Genomic DNA, 24,177 nt, shown 5'->3' with positions numbered 1-24,177 from the left:
TCTCTTTTTATTTTTATTTTTTTTTGTGTTTGCTTTAGTCTGTTGTACAAGCCCACGATAATATTTTTTAGATGCTAGTTTTAGCTATCCATACTTTCAGTATTGGAGTGGAGTCTGGCAGCACTAGTTCTTGGTCTGGGCATGCATTCCAACAACTCTTATTCATATGTCCTACAGGCGTTAAGCAGCCACGCGGCTTTCAAAAGAATAGAGGAGACTGTGACTGAGGAGGGTGAAGTGGAAGAGATGGACACCTTAGACCCGCAGACCGGACTCTTCTATAGATCAGCCTTGGCCCAAAAGCACCATAAACAGATTCACCTGCACCAGGAGGGGGCGCACCTCCAGGTGAAGACTGTTCAGTCCCTGCAGACCAAGCAGAAGCAGATCATTCAGCTTCAGTCAGAGGCTTTCCAGCACAAAATCCAGCAAACGGCCCAGCTGTCCTTCAGGCAGCAGAGATTGACGCCCGCTCAACAGGAACAGGTCCAGCAGCATGCACAGCGCCACATGCTGGTCAAGGAAAGGCACATCCCTTCGCTGGTGTCTCAGCCGCAACAGACGGTGGTGCAGGTTCTGGCTGTGAAAACTACCCAGCAGCTGCCAAAGCTCCAGCAGGTACCGGGCCAGCAGAAGATCTACATGCAGTCTCCGCTGTCCCAGACTCCGGTGCAGCTGCCTGTCACATCTGAAAAACAGATGACCAGTCAGGTAACATTCTGCCGTGTACGTCAGGGTGTTCATATTTAAATTTTGTACATGTCTTTGAATAATACTTTGCTTTTTTTTCTTTTTTTTTTTTCTTTTTTATAAATGTTATCACTTGTTTTACAACTGATCTTGGATGCAAATGCCATGTTCTGCAATAACAGAATTGTTTGCTGATTGTGAAAGTTAATTTCTCCAATCTTCAGCAATCCTGAAAGCCTCCCTGTACACTGTGTGCATTCCACCGCTTCCTGTTGAGAAGACCAAGCCCCCCTAGGCCTAATTGGGGGCTTGTTCCTACTACAATTTCAGCATTTTTGCATATGCATACACGTTCCGGTCTGTTTTTTTGTTTGTTTTTTCCCCTCTTCTTTTTTTTTGCATTGACACTTGAAAAATCTTTATTTTCATTAGGACAGTGTACATTCTAGAGCTGCACAATTTTGGATAAAATGAGAGTCGCAATTTTTTTATTTTTTTTGCTTAGAATAACGATCACGATTCTGAAGAACATTTTATTTTAAAGATGTACAATCCCTGAACATTTAGGTTATCAAACAAGATAGCAATAAAGTAAGATACAAAACTCATTGCTTAAAGGGGTTGTAAAGGTTTGTGTTTTTTCACCTTAATGCATCCTATGTATTAAGGTGAAAAAAAACACCTGTCAGTGACCGGCCCCCCACGGGGACGCTGCCGTCTCTCTGCTAGGGGGTTCTCGGCTGTTGATTGGATAAATCTATAGCAGCGCAGCCATTGGCTCCTGCTGCTGTCAGTCATATCCGGGGGAAACAGAATGCTGGACTTGGGAGCATGCCCGCAAGGTAACTCTCTGGGAGAGCGCTTCTCTTAGGGTGATTATCTGATGCGGGGAGGAGCCGCCAAGGGACCCCAGAAGAGCAGGTTCGGGGCCACTCTGTGCAAAATGAGCTGCACAGTGGAAGGAAGTATGATATGTTTGACGTTAGAAATCTGCCTTGTTTACATAGGCAGATTGCAGTTCTGTCTCTGTGGCTGATGATCGACGGGTGCCAGCAAACATCGAGTGCCTGATTACACACAGCGGGAGCAAGCCGCCGGTAGCATATGTAAAATATATATATATATTACACAGACACTACCTGCCTGGAGTTTGCATGTTCTCCCTGTGCCTGCGTGGGTTTCCTCCGGGTACTCCGGTTTCCACCCACAATCCAAAGACATGCAGGTAGGTTAATTGGCTTCTGTCCAAAATTGGCCCTAGTATATGAAGGAGGACCTTGGACTGTGGGCTCCTTGAGGGTAGGGACTGATGTGAGTGTGCAATGTACAGGGATAGGGACAATTGTAGACACTCACTCAGGTTGAACTGGATGGACCGGTGTCTTTATTCAACCTTAATAACCATGAAACTATATATGTGATCCTGCGCACAGGTGCCGCCCTGTATCAGTACAACTGCTATAGGGCGGACGACAAGTGGTTAAAGCCATATTAAATCCAAAAGCAAACATTTGTTATATTGCAGCTTACCAGTTCTTACATGTGGTGGCTGCATTTGTTTTCTTTTTTTAGGCTTTCTTCTATTTTCATCTGGTGATCGGGTCAGCAAGTCTGTTGTTCTTCAAAAGAACACGCTCTCTTGCGGTTACAGGGATGAAACAAACCATTTAACACTGGCAGGGGTGCTTAGAATGATCAGATCAACAGAAAAATGCTAGTGAATAAAACAATAAGACCCCTTTCACACTGGGGCAGTTTTCAGGCTTTTTAGCACTAAAAATAGCACCTGTAAAGCGCCTGAAAACTGCCTCTCAAGCCACCCCAGTGTGAAAGCCTGAGTGCTTTCACACTGGGACAGCGCTCTTGCAGGACAGGAAAAAAGTCCTGCAAGCGGCATCTTTGGAGCAATGCGGGAGCATTGCCCCTGCCCATTGGAATGCATCCTCACGCTTTCTGAGGATGTAAACTACGAAACGTACGTCGAGGCAGTACCTGGTCACATTTTTCCTTGCGTCATTTCCGGTCTGGCTGGTTGTCGTGAGCCGGTGGAACGCACGCTATTCACGTACTCTCTGATAAGCCAGCAGCCCCAGTGTCAGGACAGGCACTTTTAAATGTAAGGAGCCATTTGGCTACACTTTATTACCTGATTTTATTATTAAAACGTTATTACGCTATGGATGTTTTGCGCTCTTTGTATATCCTGCCTTTACCCATGAAAAGGAAGGTTTCTACAATCTCCATTTCAAATACATGTGAGCAGGCGCTACCTTGCAAAAGCGCTGTTTGACTATCTTTCTCAGGAAAGAAGTCAAATTGGTCTGGTAAGCAGATCACTTATCCATTCGCTTTTGGGTGTTGGTTTTTCCTAAGTTTTTGGTGAAGAATCACTTAGGCCCCTTTCACACCGAAGCGGTTTTCAGGCGATACAGCGCTAAAAATAGCGCCTGAAAAAACCGCCCCCTTTCACTCCAGTGTGAAAGCCGGAGGGCTTTCACACTGGAGCGGTGCGCTGGCAGGACAGTGAAAAAAGTCCTGCTTGCCGCATCTTTGGAGCGGTGTATTCACCGCTCCTAAACCACTCCTACCCATTGAAATCGCGGCGCTTTGCAGGCGGTTTTAACCCTTTTTCGGCTGCTAGGGGGGGTTAAAACCGCCCCGCTAGCGGCCGCATACCGCCGCTAAAACGACGGTAAAGCGCCGCTAAAAATAGCGGCGCTTTGCCGGCGCCCGCACCACCCCAGTGTGAAAGGGGCCTTAGCCTTTGTTGGAAGACATTGTCACACTTGGAAGCTTTGTTTTTGGTGGACTTTTATGCATTTTCTCCATTGATCTGTCTTTTTATGATTTTTTTGCATTTATGTTGGGACTTTGATTCATATAATTTTTTGTCCAGGTGGACAATCTGAAATAGCACTCGTATCATTTGTGATTTCATTTTAAATTTTCCCATAACTGTTATGGGATTAATTATTAGCTAATGATCATTACTAACCACACCGTCCCTTACCCTTAACCTTTTTCACATGTCGATAGGAGCCCGCCACTATTTCAGGGGAGCAGCAGTTGTATTTATCTTTGTTCTTTTTATATTTTGGCGCAGTTTCACTTTATTTCCCAATAATTCAGATTCTGTCTAGGTTTAATTTCCCCCGCCAATAGTCTCCCATGATTATTACCAAATTTATATTGCCTTTCAGTTGACTTCAGAAATACTTGTCTTGTATCCTGTTTCAGCAAATCCCTCAATGCCTCCCGCTTTCCTGTTAATTCAACCATTATTTTACACTTATTGTGTAACCGCTCCAGCTCCTGGATTTCCAGTTGTTTTTGCGCTATCCATATTTTCTTTCTCTTAGCCCCTTCTTCTATTCATTTCCCTCTAATAAATACTTTATGGCAGGGGTGTCCAAACTTTTTTCAAAGAGGGCCAGATTTGATGAACTGAACATGCGCGAGGGCCGACCATTTTGCCTGACATTCTTTGAACCATTGAAAATTCGGTCTAAGTGTGTCCATCCGAGCACTAATACACGGCCCAACAAGAATTCTCTTTCCTTTGTCGCGCTCGTTCCCAACACACAGACTAATGCTCTGCACTTTAGGGGGCACCGTTAATTCTTAATGGTACCCCACACATTGGAAAATGTAGGGTGCTTTTGGTGCAGTGCAATAAAAAAAAAAAAGCTCGGGAACTTCTTTCCCTGCATTTTTGTGAGTAGGGAAGTCCATTGAAATTAATGGGCTGCCCTACACACAGTACACAGCCACACAGATGTTGCATTTACGGGCTTAAAACAGGTGGTGAGGAGGCAACATAATGCCTCTTTACCGCCATTCAAATGCCTCTGCAAAGAGATCTGTGTATGGATTGCTTTTCAGAGGAGCAGGAGTCCTGGCTAATATCACCCACAAGCCCTACAAAAGCAGTTTTGATGGTATAAGAATGGGGGGAGGGGGGTCCGGATTAAAAGTAACATACACACAGACACAAGCACACAAATGCAGGCACACATACAGACAAATGCACGCAGCACACACATACATAGACAGACACATACATACAGACACATGCATGCACATACATACAGACATATATGCACCCACATACAGACATGCATACAGACACATGTGCACACACACATACATACACATACACACACACACATACAGACTCATGCATACACATACACATACTTACAGACACATACAGAAATACATACAGACACACATGCACACACACGTACATACAGACATATATACAGACACACACATACACATACACACACACACAGACATACATACTGACACATGTGCACACACACATACATACAGACATAAATGCACACACATACAGACATACCCATACAGACACATGTGCACACACACATACAGACACATGTGCACACACACATACATACATACAGACATGTGCACACACACACAGACACATGTGCACACAGACACACGTGCACACACACACAGACACATGTGCGTGCACACAGACACACGTGCACACACACACAGACACATGTGCGCACACACACACAGACACATGTGCGCAGACACATGTGCGCACACACACACAGACACATGTGCGCACACACACACAGACACATGTGCGCACGCGCACACAGACACATGTGCGCACACACACACAGACACATGTGCGCACACACACACAGACACATGTGCGCACACACTCACACATACAGACACATGTGCACACACGCGCACACACACAGACAGACACGTGTGCACACACAGACAGACACGTGTGCACACACAGACAGACACGTGTGCACACACAGAGACACGTGTGCACACACAGACAGACACGTGTGCACACACACCTACACACAGACACATGTTCACACACACCTACACACAGACACATGTTCACACACACCTACACACAGACACATGTTCACATACACACACACACACACAGACACATGTTCACATACACACACACACACACAGACACATGTGCACAGACACACACACACACACAGACACATGTGCACAGACACACACACACAGACACATGTGCACAGACACAGGCACATGTACACAGGCACATGTGCACAGACACAGGCACATGTGCACACATGTGCACACACACAGACACATGTGCACACACACACACACACACACACACATGTGCACACACACATACAGACACGTGTGCACACACACACACACACACACACAGACACGTGTGCACACACGCACACACACAGACAGACACGTGTGCACACACGCACACACACAGACAGACACGTGTGCACACACAGACAGACACGTGTGCACACACAGACAGACACGTGTGCACACACAGACAGACACGTGTGCACACACAGACAGACACGTGTGCACACACAGACAGACACGTGTGCACACACAGACAGACACGTGTGCACACACACCTACATACATACACATGTTCACATACACACAGACACATGTGCACAGGCACATGTGCACACACACAGGCACATGTGCACACACACAGACACATGTGCGCACACACACACACACACATACAGACACATGTGCACACACACACACACACATACAGACACATGTGCACACACACACACACACACATACAGACACGTGTGCACACACACACACACACACATACAGACACGTGTGCACACACACATACAGACACATGTGCACACACACACATACAGACACATGTGCACACACACACACACACATACAGACACATGTGCACACACACATACAGACACATGTGCACACACACATACAGACACATGTGCACACACACATACAGACACATGTGCACACACACATACAGACACATGTGCACACACACATACAGACACATGTGCACACACACACACACACACACACACATACAGACACATGTGCGCACACACACACACACATACAGACACATGTGCACACACACACACACACATACAAACACATGTGCACACACACACATACAAACACATGTGCACACACACACACACACGCATACAGACACATGTGCACACACACACACACATACAGACACATGTGCACACACACACACACACATACAGACACATGTGCACACACACACACACAGACACATGTGCACACACACACACACACACACAGACACATGTGCACACACACACACACACACACACAGACACATGTGCGCACACACACACACACACACACACATACAGACACATGTGCACACACACACACACACACACATACAGACACATGTGCACACACACACACATACAGACACATGTGCACACACACACACACACACACATACAGACACATGTGCACACACACACACACATACAGACACATGTGCACACACACACACACACATACAGACACATGTGCACACACACACACACACATACAGACACATGTGCACACACACACACACACATACAGACACATATACAGACATACATGCACACAAATACAGACATACACACACATGAATAAAGGCCTTTTTAACACTAATCTAGCTTGTAGTACAGTACCTTTTGCAGCTTCCTCATTCAGCCGGGTACTGCACTGTAGGGGGAAGCAGAGAGCACAGCACAATCCTCTGCACTTTACTTTCACTTTTGAAGCTCACGGAGCTTCTCACAGTGCCGGGGATCGGCTGATCTGACAGCCCTGATCCCGCAGCACAATAAATTGAGAAAGACCAGGCGGGCCGTTCAAAACCGGACCACGGGCCCCAATTGGCCCGCGGGCCGGACTTTGGACATGCCTGCTTTATGGGTTTCCCACAATACAGTTGACACAATATTCTCTACATTGTTTTCTTTAAAAAAACAAATTCAGATCTATTTCTAAAGCCTCAAATATATTGTGATCATATAAGAGAGATTCATCTAATCTCCAGGATCTTTGCCTATCCGGTATGTCCTCTTAAGTTCATGCTAGCCATGACAGGGGCGTGATCTGAGAGGGTTATTGATTTCACTTCTACCTTTCAGTAGCTCTTCTAGAAGCTGATGGTCCAGGAAAATTTAATCCATTCTTGAGTAGGAGTGTACCTGAGAATTATATGTACAGTCCCTCCCCCTAGAGTGTAGAATTCCCCATGCCTCCGCTAGTTGCTGCTAATGTAGTTTTCGTTTGACTACCTTAAGATATTTTCCTTCTGAGCGTAGAGAAAGAGAGGTTGGGAATCCAGATCTGGATCGAATACATAATTGAGATCTCCTGTCATTAATAACCCCCCCCCCTGAAGTTTTTCCAATTTATTCAATACTTTTCTAAAAAAAAAGACGGGTGGGTATTAGGGCAGTAAATATTAACTAATGTATATGTTTAATTAATTAAACAAGGAGCCCTTAATAAATAAATGCCTCCTTTCGGAATCCGAACAAAAGGGGTATTTCTATCGAATCCTATTGCTATCCCTTTAGATCTCTCATTAGGGGAATATCGATGGAACCAGGTTGGATAATTTTTATAGTTCAATCCAGCACTGGATGACCATTTGAAATGGGTCTCCTGCAAAAAGACAATATTTGATGACCAGCTTTTCAGTTCCTGCAATATTTGATACCTCTTGCTGGGACTATTTAACATTATATGTGACTATCTTCAGAGGAACTATTTTCCAAAGGGTTAGATATATACAAGCAAGAGCGTATAGCTGCGGTTTAAAAAGAAAGACTTCTTTCCTTTTTCCAAGGATGATCCATTCAGTGTACCACACAATAGCCAACATAACAAAACATAACCTTTCCCCTCCAGTTCTCACCCACACAAACACCCCTCTACACAACCCTCCTCCCACCCCTCCTTACATTGAATATCAATGTTATATCCTCCCAGGCTAGTGCCTGGTTGGACCTCCCTTGGGGGGGCTGTAAATGCCTGCATGGGGCCCCCGGGCCTCTTCCCCCATTTGGGTGTGGTCCCAGGGGCACATACGGGCACCGCCAGGTCCTCCGTGCCCTCACTCCCCAAGTGAGACTGTTTCACAGCAGCCTATCCTGTCCCTACCTGAAAACCTATTCCTTATTTTACCTTTCTCATTCCTTTTTTACTAAGAGGCCTCTATATTCTATTCCATGACTGATATAATTTTATATTATATTATATTTTCTTAATGCATGGCAGGTCCAATTTACTGCAAAATTCTTTCAGGTCTTCTGGAAATTGCAAGGTAGCTGAGACTCTTTGGTTTTTGGCTATCAAACGAGCTGGAAATCCCCATCTATAAAAATGTTTTCTCTTGTAATTGATTTATCAGGGGTTTCAGGGCTCTCCTGTGAGCTAGTGTCTCCTGTGACAGATCAGAAAAAATAAGTAACGTAGCTCCATCATATTCAATAGTTTCAGTACTTCTCGTGTCATGCTGAACTTGTTTTATTTCTTATTGGGAGAATCTCGCTAATACAAGTCTTGCTATCTCAGATGATGACTTCATTGTCTTTTGTATTCTATGTATTTTGTCAAAGACTATAGGAGATGATGCTTCTTTTTTTTTTTCAATATATGGTTGAACACTTCACGGGCCACAGATTCTAGGTCATTACTTTTCACGGATTCTGGCAATCCACGGATCCTTAAATTGTTTCGTATGTTCCTGTTTTCTTGATCCTCCAGCTTATATCGAATATTCCTCATTTTCTATCCAATCCAGTTCCACGTTCTCACGCAGTTCCATGATATTTTTTTTGTTCATCTAACTGTACGTCAGATTCTTCTACCCTTTTTATTACATTCTGAATATCCGCTCTGGTTGCATTCAGTTCATCTTTGATCATACATTCTAAGTGTGACATCATCTCTGCCATATCCTGGTTGGTAGGGCAAGATTGAGAATGATCTCCTTCCTTTTCTATTTCCTTTTCTTTCCCTTTTTCCATCTTTTGTTGCTGGTGGTGGTGTTTTTTCTGATTTTTCTGTGGAGGTTTTTCTTCCTCTGCGGCGGAATTTTTATTCTCTTGCCCTTCTAAAGAAGGGAATATTTTTTCTCTACCCTTTCCACTTCCTGTAGCCTTTGATTCACCTTTATCCTGCACCGTGTATGTTTTTATAGAATTCCCTTTCCCACTCTGTTTGATTAGCTTTTACTCCCCTCCTCACCATTGTTCCCTCCCACAAACTCGCCCCCTCTTTAAAATTTTAATTACGTGTTATATTGCTATATATTTTATATTCACTCGCCCTGTCTTTCCACTAATATTATGCTTTCTAGTAACCCCTTATACACTACTTGTATGCAAATTACAGAAAAAAAAAAAAAAAAAACATACGTTTTAGGCAGTGTGCAACCTATTGTGCAAATAATTTATGGAAATAAATATACAATTATTTAAATAAATGTGCAAGTTGAAAAAATGATATACCAATTATATATCAATTCAAGTGTAAGTAAATAAATATGCAGAAAAATATGTGAACTATTTTCCAGAAAAAAAAACGCACCAAAAAAAAAAAACCCCCCACACACAAAAAAATAAAATAAACCCCACAAAAAAAAGCTAAACACAGATGAGGTGCAAAAAGTGCTATTAAAAAAAAAATTCTAAAAGTGAGTCAGTCCTAATTGTATGTATCTAAAGTGCCAAAGTGCGGTGGGGGGGGGGGGGAATATTGCGAATAAAGTGCAGGGAATGTTGCCTGATTGTATCAGATGGATGTCCGACTCCAATTAATTTTCCAAAGCACTAGTCTCCTTATGTATTTATAGATAGAAATTTCTTTCTAATATACATACAGATGGTACTACCTACTCCTATGCATACAGGATATAGGATAATCGTCTGGTAATTGGATGTAAAGATAAAAAAAAAAAAAAAAAAAATCAGTATGGAACTTCTCAGCACTATTCAGACTGAATCTTCATTCCAAAACTCCCTTATGCCGTGTACACACGATCAAACAATCGGGTGGAAAAGTCCGGCAAACTCAACTCCGCCTGACAATCCCCCCGTGTGTAGCCTCCGGCATACTTTTTTTACCCGAAAGTACGGCGGACTTAGTAGTTTTTGCACTCCAATCTTCCCGCCGGACTTGCGTTTCGGCGGACAATCCGGCCGTGCGTATGCCAGTCCGCCGTACTTTAGAAATGAACGGACTTTTCCTGCCCAGAGAAAAGTCCGCTCATTTTGAGCACGTCTCCAGGTAGGCGGGGCCCGCGAAGGATGCGTCGCTGGCCCCGCCACCTGGTATGGACTTAAAGGGGAACCCCAATACCGAAAAAATCAGTGTGGGGGCCCCCCCCAGGTCCACATCAGACCCTTGTCCGAGCACGCTACCCGGCTGGCCAGGAAAGGGGGAGACGAGCGAGCGCCCCCCCCCCCCCCCTCCTGAACCGTACCAGGCAGCGTGCCCTCAACATGGGGGGTGCCTTGGGGAAGGGGGGGCCGCGCGCCCCCCCCCCCACCCCAAAGCACCTTGTCCCCATGTTGATGAGGACAAGGGCCTCTTCCCGACAACCCTGGCCGTTGGTTGTCGGGGTCTGCGGGCGGGGGGTTTATCGGAATCCGGGAGCCCCCTTTAATAAGGGGGCCTCCGGATACCGGCCCCCCACCCTATGTGAATGAGTATGGGGTACAATGCACCCCTACCCATTCACCTGTGAAAAAAAGTACAAAAAAAACACAACACAGGGTAAAAATAGTTTATTGCACAGCTCCGGGGGTCTACCGTCTTCGGGGGTCTTCTCGCCGGACTCCTCCGCTATCTTCTGCTAGCTCTTTTGCTAGCGGAGGAGCCCGGCTTTCTTCCTCGCCGCCGCACTCTTCTTCCGACTTCGGGGGTCTTGTCCCCCTCTTCGGTTCTTCTGCCGGGCCACCGCGCCTTCTTATAGCTCTTTTACAGGCGGTGACAGTTTTGTTGCCGCTGTCGTCGCCGCCGCCTTCTGTTCTTCTCTTCCTCTCCTTCTCTTCAGATGTTGACTCGTCGTTCCCTCCGCTCACAATGACGGGGACCGGACGCGCGGCGACTTATATAGGGACATCACCGGATGCTCGCTCGCCCCCCCCCTTTCCTGGCAGGCCGGGTAGCGTGCTCGGACTAGGGTCTGATGTGGACCTGGGGGGACCCCCACGCCGATTTTTTTTCTCCAGCGTTGGGGTTCCCCTTTAAGTCCATACCAGGTGACGGGGCCAGCGACGTCTCCTTCGCGGGCCCCGCCTACCTGGAGACGCGCTCGAAATGAGCGGACTTTCCTCCGCGTGTGTGGGCGAGTCCGTTCATTTCAAAAGTACGGCGGACTTAGTCCGCTGAAAAAGTGCCGTGTGTGGGCAAGTAGCCTATTCGGAAAGTCGGACGGACAGTCTGGCGGGAAGTCCGCCAGACTAAGTCCGCCGGATAGTCAGCTACGTGTGTACGCGGCATTAGTCCTAGTATTTCTTAGAAATCGCAACTTATAGGGAGGGAAAGGAAAAGAAAAGAGCCTCTCCAGCTTTTCAAAATGTTTTCCATAATATTTAAGCTTTTTTTTTTTTTTTTGGATGGTGATTCACCCCAAACTCCTGAAAGTCACGGGCTCCACAGCGTTCTCACTAGGTGCGGGGGGGGGGGGGGGGGTTCAGGGGGGTTCTGCCTTCACTCTCTCATGGGCTCTCTCTCCCCACCGCCTCTCCAGCCCCCCCCCCCTTTTTTTTTCTTTTCTTTCTTCACTAAATATTTAGCCATATTTACACTACTCTATCCTTGTAAAGGAACACAGGAATTGGGGTGGAATTAGGGTAACAGTTCATTAATAAATAATTCACAATTTTTAGGTGCTCATGGTTTTGTATGGTCAATAAAGAGGGTGTGTATTTGTAGTGGGTCTATCAGTTGGAGATTGAAGGAATGGGTATTTGTGATAGGAGGAACTGGGGGATGGAGAGAATCTTGGACTTGTATGTATATCAATGGGGTATTCCAAATGTTTTGTAGTTTGTACACTCTCTAGGAATGTTCTATTTAAATGTGGTTTTGAATGTTGTCTTATAACGTCTTTTTGTTCTAAAGCAGGTATCTCCAAACTACGACTCCCCAGCTGTTGCGGAACTACATGTCCCATGAGGCATTATAAAACTCTGGAGGGCCATAGTTTGGAGACCCCCGTTCTAAAGGAAGATTAATAAAGATTTTAAAATGTTGCATGGATCTGCTAGTACATCTAACACTCCCCTCCCCCCAAGACTGACAATGCTGCCCCCTGTGCTCCTTCATCCAGAGTGGGGACACGCTAATACAGGAGGTGTGTTATTGGCCAGATCACCAAGGGACAACAGGGGGGGGGGGCCTAAAAAGAAGAAAACTTAATGCAGCCATCACTAATCTGTACAATCTAATAATTGTCCTGCAATATATCAAATTTTTGGGTTTTGGGCATATTCCACTTTAACCCTTTTTTTTGGGGGGGGGGGATTCCACTTTAACCCCTTTTTAAAGACTGCACTATCACACTTTAATTTCAGGGTGGTCCTATAGAACTGCATTCGTTGCTTTAAATGTCAGCAACACCCGCCGAAACTGACACAATTTTGGTTTTGCCGTGACTTGTGTACATCTGTGAGCAGCCATATGTTCAGGCAAGCAGTCAAGGGGCAGTAAAACCATGCCTCAACCACCTGGATTTACTAACCCCACCCCTGGCCGCATGTATCAACAAGCTCGGTAATGGCGTGTATACACGACCGGACTTTCCGGCAGACTAGGTCCGACAGTCTGACTTCGGCGGAGTTCCAACGGACTTTCTGAAGGAACGGACTTGGCCACACACTATCACACCAAAGTCCGACGGATTTGAACGTGATGGCGTACGACCGGACTAGAATAAGGAAGTTCATAGCCAGTAGCCAATAGCTGCCCTAGCATCGATTTTTTTTTTTTTTGTCCGTCGGACTGGCATACAGACTAACGGATTTTACGACCGGACTCGAGTCCGTCGGAAAGATTTGAAACATGTTCTAAATCTAAAGTCTGTCTGATTTTTAGACAGCAAAGGTCCGATGAAGCCCACACGCAATCGAATTGTCCGGCGGATTCGCTCCGTCGGACCTTTGCTGTCAAAGTCCGGTCGTGTGTATACGGCATAAGGCGCCATGCAAAACAGAATACCTGGAAGCTACACTGAATTTATATATATATATATATATATAATATATTCTCATTTTAAATCTAGTGTTTTTTTTTTTTTTCTTTTACTATATTTTTATATCTCTTGTAGGTGACCCAGCCAGTGGTATCTCAGGGATCTGCAGTCACTAAAATCACTTTCGAAGGACATCAGCCCCCCACTGTATCCAAGGCAACTGTCAGCGAATGCCTGCCTAAACTTACACCAGCAATGGCCAGTCTCCTTCCTGCTTTGCCGTTGTCGGAAAAGGCTTCTGTAGCCGACATTCTGAAGATGTCGATGATGGAAGCGGATATAGAGACCAACGTGGAACCTATGATCGTGGACACCCCAAGCAAAGCAGCCCCAATTATTAAACCCATGCCAGTGTTAACCGAGGCAGCTATACCACCCCAGGTGCAAAGGCTGTCTGCCCCAAGCACAGTGACTTCTACAGTACCTCCCCTGCCTAAATGTTTCCCCGCCCCAATAATTACAGCAACCACTTCTACTGCACTTCCTGTCCCCCTGCCACCGCCACCCCCGCTGACGAGGAAAGTGGATGTTCCTGTGGCCAGCCAGATAATACAGATCCAGAATGTGCCACCAAAAAGGACGGAAGAAATTCCTTCTGAAATCATCATTCAGGTGAAGCAACTTGGTTCATTTTTGTAGCAAAAAAAAAAAAAGCTGCACGGATTTAATAACGCAAATAAATTTCTGTTTTAAAGCTTATCTCCAGGTTTCATTTAACTTTAAATAGTTTTTACTATTTACTTTACTAATAAAGATAAAACCGTGCAGCGCAAATATCTAAAGTCAAATCTATGCATTAACAAATGTCCTTCAGAGACATCCAAAGCCTAATAAAATTGTTAAAAAATGTCCATAGATGGCATTAAAGGCGAAATTCACCTTTTGTTCACCCCTTTTTATTTTTTTTTTATTTTTTTTTACCACTTCAGCCACGGAAGATTTTACCCCCTTCCTTCACTTTTTGCCATTCGGCACTTCGTCGCTTTAACTAGGTGCAACGTCGCACGAACATGCATTTGTCAAACAAAATTGGCGTCCTTTTTTTCCCACAGATAGAGCTTTCTTTTTGTTGTATTAGATCACCTCTGCGTTTTTTTTTTTTTTTTTTTTTGTTTTTTTTTTTTTGTTTTTTTTTTTCAATTTTTTGCACTATAATCAAAAAAGAACGAAAATTTTGAAAAAAACTATTTTTTCACTTTTAGCTATAATGAATATCCCCAAAAAATATATAAAAAAAACGAATTTCTTTCTCAGTTTAGGCCTATACATATTCCTCTACATATTTTTGGTTAAAAAAAATAAAAATGGCAATAAGCGTATATTGATTGGTTTGCGCAAAAGTTATAGCATCTACAAAATAGGGGATATATTTATGCCATTTTTATTATTATATATATATTTTTTTATTAGTAATAGCCATCTGTGATTTTTATTGTGACTGCGACATTATGGCAGACACATCAGAAGCTTTTGACACTATTTTGGGACCATTGTCATTTATACAGCGATCAGCGCTATAAAGATGCGCTGATTACTGTGTAAATGTCACTGGCAGGGAAGGGGTTAAACAATAGGGGGTGATCAAGGGGTTAATCGTGTCCTAGGGAGTGATTCTAACTGGGGGGTGGGGCATGGGCTACCACTCACTTGACAGCGATCACTGTTCCTGATGGCAGGGAGCCGTGATCTCTGTCATGTCACTAGGCAGACTCCTGGTGAGATGAGAGATCCCAGTAAAGCAGCGCCCCCTCCAGCTGCTTGTATAAGCAATCCAGCGGCTGGTTAGCCACTAGGATCGCTTTTTACAAGAGAGGACCGTCGGCTCCACAAAACGATACTGCGATGATGCCTGCAGCTACAGGTATTTTCCTGGCATAACCACTTGGATGTCCAGCTACATACTGTGTTCCTAGTGGGGAGATTTGTCTTTATTTCCCATCAGAACAAGAAGTGATTGGAAGTCTTTTCAATAAAGACACAGAAAACCTGTTTAAGTAGAGAACTATCAGAACTTTTTGCTTTTATTGCAGTCTGTGCCTTCCCCTCCTGGCGATCAACACTACCCCATTTCTTATACAAGTGTCACAGAGATAGGAAGGGAGAGAAATAAAAACCTGACTGATGCTTAAGGTCTTCCCAAATGCAGTGCGTTTGCCTGCACTGGTACAAATGTACTATCGGTCCAGTTGTAGTGCATTTCCAAAAGTAGTGCATACTCTAGTTTTGGTGCAGTGCGATTTCAGCCCATTCAAAATGAATGGAGCTGAAATCATACAGCACAGGAATGCACAGCGCCATCCTTTGCGATTCACATGCAGTACCTAGTGTGTATGGACCCTTTAAAGCAGAATTCGGGGCTGGACTTTCTCTTCTTCCTTTTTTTTTTTTTGTGTGCCATATAATATCCTATGATCTTGGTCGAGCTTAGAAATTATTCTAAACCCCTTTTGATTGACTATTTAAAAAAATGTTTGTACTTCACTTTACTGTAATGGTCAAATACAAAATTTAAAAAAAATAGTTATATGCTTATCAATTTTTGGTCTGGATATCTAGATGTAAAAAAAAACAGGTTACAGTAATAAAATATATATATATATTCTCGTAAATACACACAAAAAAAGTATAGTGTATTTACAATGAGTATATATTTTGTTTATTTACTGCAGTCTTTACCTTAACCTGTTTTTTATTTTTATATACTATTTAAAAAATGTTTTGTACTTGACCTATCTAGATGTAAAAAAACAAAATAAAACAAAAAAAAAAAACACAGGTTGAGGTAGACTGCAGTAGATAAAGAAAATATATTCTCATTGTAAATACACTACTTTTTTTTTTTTTTTACGAGAATATATTTTGTATATTGTATATTTTGTATAATTACTGCAGTCTTCACCATAACTTTTTTTTTTTTTTTTTTACATCTAGCTATCCAGACCAAAAATTCATCAGCACACGACTCTATATTTTTTTTAAAAGTTTGTATTTGACCATTACAGTAAAGTGAAGGTCAAGCACGAACATCTTTTTTTTATAGCAGGATATTATGTGGCGCACAAAAAAAAGAGTGGGGGTGCAGGGAGTATAAATTCCAGCTTTGGGCTCTTGCTGCACCCCCACCCCCTTGGAGAGCCAGCCAGCACTGTACCGTCAAAATAAAATATATATATACATACCTACGTATGTGTGTTTTTTATATTTATATATATATATATATATATATATATATATATATATATATATATATTTTATAAAAAATGAGAGCGATCACTCTCTTCTATAATAGGTTTTCTTATCCCTCTTCTTCCTGTGGCCCTGGGAGGATCCTAAATGTTCCATAGCTTGTTGCCATTAAGTGACAGGACTCCACTCTCTGCAGCATTCTCTTGTGAGACCAGAGCGCGGGGTGGAGCCTTAACGCCTTGGGCTCAGAGGAAGTGGGTTGAATGGTGGATCTGATCAATACAGATATGTATATTTTAGCATGCCACAAGTCTTTAGCCTGAAAAATGAAATGACTGTGTACAACTATGCTAAATATATGAAATTGTGTTTTTTTTTTTTTTTTTGTTTTTTTCTCTTCCTATTTCCAGACCATCCCTCAGTATCCCATCGCTTGTCACCCAAGCTCCAACGTGGTGGTGGAACCCAGTGGACTTCTAGAGCTGAACAATTTCACCAGCCAGCAGCTGGGAGACGATGACGCTGTCATTATTAACGACAGTGACATTACCAGTGATGACAGGACACAGTGTAAGCCTTCAATAAATTTAGAACATGCATAGCAGTCCGGAGAACTTGGAATGGTCTTTCAGCAAGGTGGCCACCAGGATTTTTTTCAGATGGGAACTTATTGTGGAGTTTTTAGATCTTGCGTCTTAAAAAAAAAAACATGGATTTTCAGAATTGCGCGCTCTCTCTCTCTCCAGTGTCCTGTATGGTACTGATGTAATTTATAACCTACAATCATCCATTTCGTTTATGAGCACAGTATTCGTAATTTAAGTCGCAAGAGCATTGTCAATGGTGTTGACCTTGTGCAAGGTTCTTCGTGGACATGGAGTCTTCAAATCTTGGAAATATTTACAGGTCCATTTTTCCCCATGAAGTTCTTTTTTTTTTTTTTTTTTTTTTTTTTTTTTTTATTAAGAACATTAAAACATTGAAAGTCTAGGAGCCAGGCGTTTTCGACTTGGATGGAATTCAGAAGTCATTCTTTAGACATCCGAAAAGATGCATTTTATTTTGTAATTAAATTTTTTATTTTTTTTGGGTGGAAGCAGAAAAGGAAATTCTGCATTCAGCTTTCACATGCACACTATGATTAAGATTTGGTTATTTGAAGTGAACTTTTATCATATGTTTTCTTTTTTTTTTCTTTTTAGAGAGCACCTGTTACTTGGACATGGGACTTATGGGTCATACTATCAGTTGGGAAAATGCAGCTTATTGATTCTCACAGAACAGGTGACATAGCAGGAGTGCTCTGCACTTTGGTATGGTCGCTCGTTTCTGCTGAGTTTTTACGTTGACTATAATTTGGTCTGCAAGATGTTGGCCAATAAGTATAGATCTTGGGAGTGGAAACCAAAAACCAATGTAAATTATACTGATTGCAAAAAAAAAAAAAAAAAAATTGCCAATGTTGATACAAATTTTTGGAGACAAAAAAAAATTACAAAAATTGCTCATGGGTTTTGTTAGGCGGTTGAGTTTTAAGACATTTTAAATCCATCTATGGTTAGGTAGCCATACCTGGACAGCTAATCAAGTGTCGGGATATACAGCAGGACTTGGTGCTCGTTTTGACGTGCCCATTAATGTACCTAATGCGTTAAGACGTGTTAATGGAGCGTTTTTTGTTTTTTTACGCAGACGTTTAAAAAATACGCTTGCCAGACGCCACCTCTGTGTTTGGCTTTTTATTGTATGGATTTTTCTATAATCTCGTCTACTAACGCTTTCTAAACTCATCTCAAATGCGTTGTAAACGCCGTAACGGCGTTTGTAGCACGTTTGCAGTTGAGTGTTTACATTGACATCGAGCGAAGTGTTCGGGGAGCGGCAAAGCCTTACAAATTATTCATGTCTGCGACACACGTGTGTGGACAACTATGGGCGCTGCGATGCACACCATTTTGACAGACGTTCATGAAGCTTCAAATGCGTACATGGTACATCTGCTTTTGATGCTTTTGTAAACTTAGCCTTAGTGTTTGTCGGAGCAAAATCAAAAAAGCACATGCGCAGCATATCCTACATTGCATGAGGTACAGTGGGTGAAGCTTTAGGCAAAGATGTGCCCATCAGCATTAGGCTTGCCCTCAAAGGGCCGGTTGCATCTCTAAGACTAGCTGTCCAGATTACCCCCACCTCCCTTGCATCAAATGTTAAGAGCCTCCTCCACCATCAGATGTCAAGAATCCCCCACCTTCTTTACATCACAGTACACCCCCTTACTTTGTGCTGCTTGGCGGGAAGAAGAAGCGGGGGTTGTAGCTAGAAAGTAGAAAGTGCAGGGTCTGGAGGAGGACTGGAGTCTGCTGAATGCTCAGAACGGGGGTGGGAGGGGGGTGGGTAGGGACAAGAGGGTGCTGCGACTGCAGAGAGAAGCAGGATCTGTAGGAGGAGTTCTGTCCTCTGCTGCCGACTGCTGAGGAGGGGGGAAAAGTTCTCGAGGAGATGTCCTGTGCTCCTCTCTGCTGCCAACTGCTTAGATGGGGGGGGGGGGGGGTGTCAAAACTGTGGGCGTGGCGCAGGGGCCACATTAAAATGGCCTGATGGGCTGCGTTCAGCCTGTGGGCCTTGTGTTTGACACATGTGGACTAAGCTGAAAATAGCTGTCTTTATTTAAAAAAAAAAAAAAAAAATCCATATCCTAGTGTTTGGCGATCACAACCCAGAAGTGCGCTCACTCTCCACCTCACTCCAGTCCAATGAAACATCCACACAGCAATGACTTCTTGCTCCAACACAGTTTGATCAACTGACATCACACACCCCATCCCACCGGTAGTTGTGCTCTAATTTCACTGTCACAAGGCTAAACTTCGAGATTAACGTGGTTCTAAAGGCTCAAGGATTTTTACCTTCATGCATTCTACACATGAAGGTAAAAAAACCTCTGTGCAGCAGCCACCCCCCCCCCCCCCAATACTTATGTTCGCCCTGTCACAATCCAGCGATGGGCTCTCCGGGGACTCTCCCTCCTCATTGGTTGAGACAGTAGTGGGAGCCATTGGCCCCTACTGCTGTTAGCCACGACTTGACCATTCCTTCTCTAGCTGTGATTATGTGCGAATGGTCATGTAGAACAGTGGGTCGGGAGCGAGCCTGCTTGGGTGCCCCATAACTACTCGGCAGAAGGGAGGGGACAGGAACACCCACAGGGGACCCAAGAAGAACATGATTTGGGCTGCTCTGTGCAAAACCACTACACAGAGCAGGTAAGTATGACATCTTATTAAAAAAAAAAAAATTGCCTTGAATATCCCTTTAGGCTCGATTCACATCTATGCATGTTGCTTTTGAGCATTTTTGCGGTGCTTGTCTTGTTTTTAGACACGCGTTTTTACCGCGTTTTGTCCCCGACCCTTTCCAAAAACGCAGAGGCACAAAAATGCATTGATGTGAACATGTTCCATAGGAACCCATGTTAAAAAAATTTCCCTGCATTTCTGCAAAATGCATCAAAAAACACGTTAGTGTGAATCAAGCCTTAAGCCCTCTTAGGTGAAATGCATTAGTGTGCAACTTCTGGTGGGAGTTTTCAGTGTGTTCTGCTTATTGATTAAACAGTGTTGGAGCAAGATGTCTTCGGTGTGCGGCCATATTCTAGTATGTTCGCTTTGTAAATTAAAGTGGTTGTATATCGCTGGACGATTTTATATATTTTTCCCTGCAAGGTAAAGTCATAATGTGCTAGTATGCATCACATACTAGCACATTATGTGAACCTTGCCTTAAAACTAAGCTGTTCCAGCACTGCAGGGGCTCCCATCGTCGCCAGTCTTCTGGCATGCGTGCGGGAGCCGCCGTTCACGGCACAGGGCTCTGCAAGAAACGGCACGGGTGGCCGTTCCTTCAGCGCGCATGCGCCAGTGATTTCACTGGCTGCATGTAATGTAAATCTCTCCTAATTGATGCACGTTTAGGAGATATTTGCACTACCTATAGGTAAGTCTTATTATAGGCTTACCTAAAAGTCAGTAAAGGAAGTTTGCTACCGCTTTAAGTCTCTGCACATTTCAACATATTTTGTCTCTTTAAGAAATGAGTGCAAAAAAAAAAAAATACTCTTGGCTTATGCCAGAAGTCTGACAACACCACCCCTGCTGCACTGAAATCCCAAGCAGGTTTGTCAGTCCTGCTCTTTGTGGTCTAGAGAACACACCCCCCCCCCCATGTTTTGGAGATAGGAAAAGGAATGGGTCTGTATCTTCTCTAGCACATTGTTTGGAAATGTTCTGCTCAAGATCAACAGGTAGAAGGAACTATACAAATATTCCCCAGCACCCAACTCAAAATGAACAAGCTGTAGCATAACCTATAAGAATTGAAGCCCCCCTACCTCTCCAATTTCACTCCACAGACCAGAATGCCTGTTACTGTCACCTTTTCATCCTTTGCATAAACAAACCGGATGGGAACTCAACAATGTGAAACGCCTCTTGTGTCGAACAAAAAAAAAAAAAAAGTAATGAAAAAGTATTTATATATTTTCTAAGAAATACATTGTAGAGGAGATTTGTTCACCTTTGCAAAAAAAAATAAAAAATCCTTGCTTCCCCGTTACAAAAGAGCAGTCTCTGCCACATTCAGACCCTACGCATGCGCATGCTCTCTCTCATGGTTGTAGATCTGAGCTCAGAAACGTGCACAGTGTTTGAATCCGAGAGAGCGCGCGCTCTTGTGCCGGTGGACGTGACCATCAACGCCGGGCGCATCGGCCGAAGCGGCGTAGCAACAAAAAAGAACAGGGGAACGCTAGCTATGACAGTTTATTATTTTTATTTTTTTTAGGCAGGCTTCTGGAGGAGTGAAAATGACCTACAGCAATGGCAGGTGTATTGTCCGTAGCACCGGGTTTTTTTAAGCTAAAACCGCCCTGCTAACGGCCGAAATGACGGTAAAGCGGTGCTAAAAATAGCGCCGCTTTACCACCAACACCCGGGGTGGCACAGTGTGAAAGCCCTCTTACAGGCATTTGGCTTTTCTTCTTCCCCTTTTTTTATTATTTTTTTTTTTTTTATTCGCCTGTTAACACCTCTTTTTAAGCATATGTGTCCATGTGTTTAGTCATATTACAAGAGGAGCGTTTACATTCTGAAAAAATAAAACGCTAAAGGCAAGTTAAGGAGAAAAGCAAAAAAAATATTAAAAAATGGTAGACGCGTCTAGCGTTTGAGCGTCAGTGCATTCCAATGGCCAGAATAAATTAATATTCTGGCCAATAGAAAGCATTAACACTCAAGCGCCTAAACAAGTGTGCACTATGTGGCTTGTACCACGTTTTGAAGTGTTACTAAACCCACAACAGTAAAATCAGTCTGTATGTGCAGTAAAGCATGCTTGTTATACTTTCTCTGGAACCTTAAGGGTTAATCCTCTGCATTGTGTAAAAAAAAAAGGCTGTTTTGATACTGTCTTCTCTGATCCTCCCCTTCTTCCACAGTCCCCGATCCATCTGCTAGAACAGAGCCTTGGGGACAAGCTGTACATGCTCAGTTTGGTGTGTATTGCTAGAGTTTTTTTTTTCTGGGGAGGGTGTGGTCAGCACAGAGCCAATCAGCACTGTCAAGACAGAGGGTCAGGGGTCCTGCAGCCTGATAGGACAGTCAGGGGGAAATGAAAACTCCTCCTCCTGTAAGATTTAACCAGACACTGATAGAAGTCATAAGACTGCTGATGAGAAAAGGTATTTAGCAGTTTATATTTCCTAAAATAATTGAATTTCCATGTTCTGTGTACTGTGGGGGACCAGATATAGTGAATGCAGAGTCCTGGGTTTAGTAGCACTTTAGCCGCTTTTTTTTTTTTTTTTCATCCAAGATGTCTAGCGGTCAGAGGGGTGCGTGCATGCCGCCTAAATACTAAAATAGCAGAAACCCACTTTCACTTCTAGGGTACGTTTTTAGTGTGGCCAATGCTTCTTGTTTTCAGACTATGTACTGATTTTTATTTTTTTATTTTCTCCTTCTCTGGATGATATAAGTTGGTGCTGAAACGTAAATCCATCGCAGATAGACGTATGAGATCCATTTCCTTTAATATGTCAGTTGCACATTTCAAGGACCTTTAAAGACTTTTACTGACTACCAAAAGGAAACAGTTATATATAAATATATATATCTTGTAGCAGGTGTTGTATTTAATTCTGTTTTTAACATGTGTAAGTGTGTACATAGAAATGCCTTTTTTTTTTCCAATTGTTTTGTACAGAATGTATAAAGAACGGTTTCATGACAAATCAATGAGCTTTGTGTCATACATGCATTATATACTTGTGTTGCTACATTTGTAAATATGCACCAATAGTGACTGGCCATAAATAGTGCTTGGGTTTTTTTTTGGGGGGGGCGCTGGGGGTGGTGGCAGCAAATGACCACCCCCACCCCGAGTGGCGGGAAGCACTTCGAGCCCACCCTATTTTTAAAAGCCTGTTAGCGCCTCAGGCTCTAATCAGGTGCTTAACCACTTCAGCCCCTGAAGATTTTACCCCCTTCCTGACTGGAACGTTTTCTGCAATTCGGCACTGCGCTGCTTTAGCAGACAATTGCGCGGTCGTACGATGTTGTACCCAAACAAAATTTATATCCTTTTTCTTTTCATACATCAGGGGACACAGAGCCATAGTACTTGATATGTGGGTTATAGGGCCACTGATAGGTGATGGACACTGGCACGCCCTAAGGCAAGAAATGCACTCCCTATATAACCCCTCCCACTACTGGGAGTCCTCAGTTTTTTTTCGCCAGTGTCTAAGGTGTTGGTCATGAGTAAAGATGTGCTGTGCTGAGCGCCACTGAGAGCAATCCTTGCTGGGGCTAGCCATGCTGTCCTTTCATGGGCTAAAGGAATGGTACCCGGGCCTCGTGTCCGAAGAAACAAATTTTGCTTGCGAACGCTTCTCTTTTTAGAGAGCTGGACCCTGAGATCCAGTACTTTTTGGTAGTAAGGCCATAAAGTTTTTACTGGCAGGGTGCTGTTGCAGGTCCAGGATTGTAGATAACCTCTAGGTTCCCCTGTTCCTGAAGGTTTCGGAGCCCACCGTGAAGGGTAAAGATTGGGTTTATCTCGGATAACTCTGCAGCGAGGAAAGGTAAGTGAAGATTTTCTTACGAATTTCTCCTTTTAAGTTATAATGTTGT

General features: G+C 43.6%; 1 protein-coding gene across 1 annotated transcript in view; it reads left to right on the top strand.

Annotated features, from left to right (window-relative positions):
• The window catches only part of EMSY (EMSY transcriptional repressor, BRCA2 interacting), a gene marked incomplete in the record, with an annotated part of 97,812 nt that extends 74,536 nt beyond the window's left edge, over positions 1–23,276 (top strand). The window contains 3 exon segments of the mRNA XM_077451430.1: positions 178–726; positions 13,880–14,416; positions 17,401–23,276. Of these exon segments, the coding sequence (XP_077307556.1) occupies positions 178–726; positions 13,880–14,416; positions 17,401–17,592 (1,278 nt within the window).
• Positions 23,277–24,177: the final 901 nt, after the last annotated feature.

The sequence above is a fragment of the Lithobates pipiens genome, unplaced genomic scaffold (assembly GCF_037356315.1).
Source record: "Lithobates pipiens isolate NorthernLeopardFrog02 unplaced genomic scaffold, aLitPip1_a1.2 Scaffold_23, whole genome shotgun sequence".
Lineage (NCBI taxonomy): Eukaryota > Metazoa > Chordata > Amphibia > Anura > Ranidae > Lithobates > Lithobates pipiens.
This window is presented reverse-complemented; position numbering and strand designations above follow the sequence as displayed.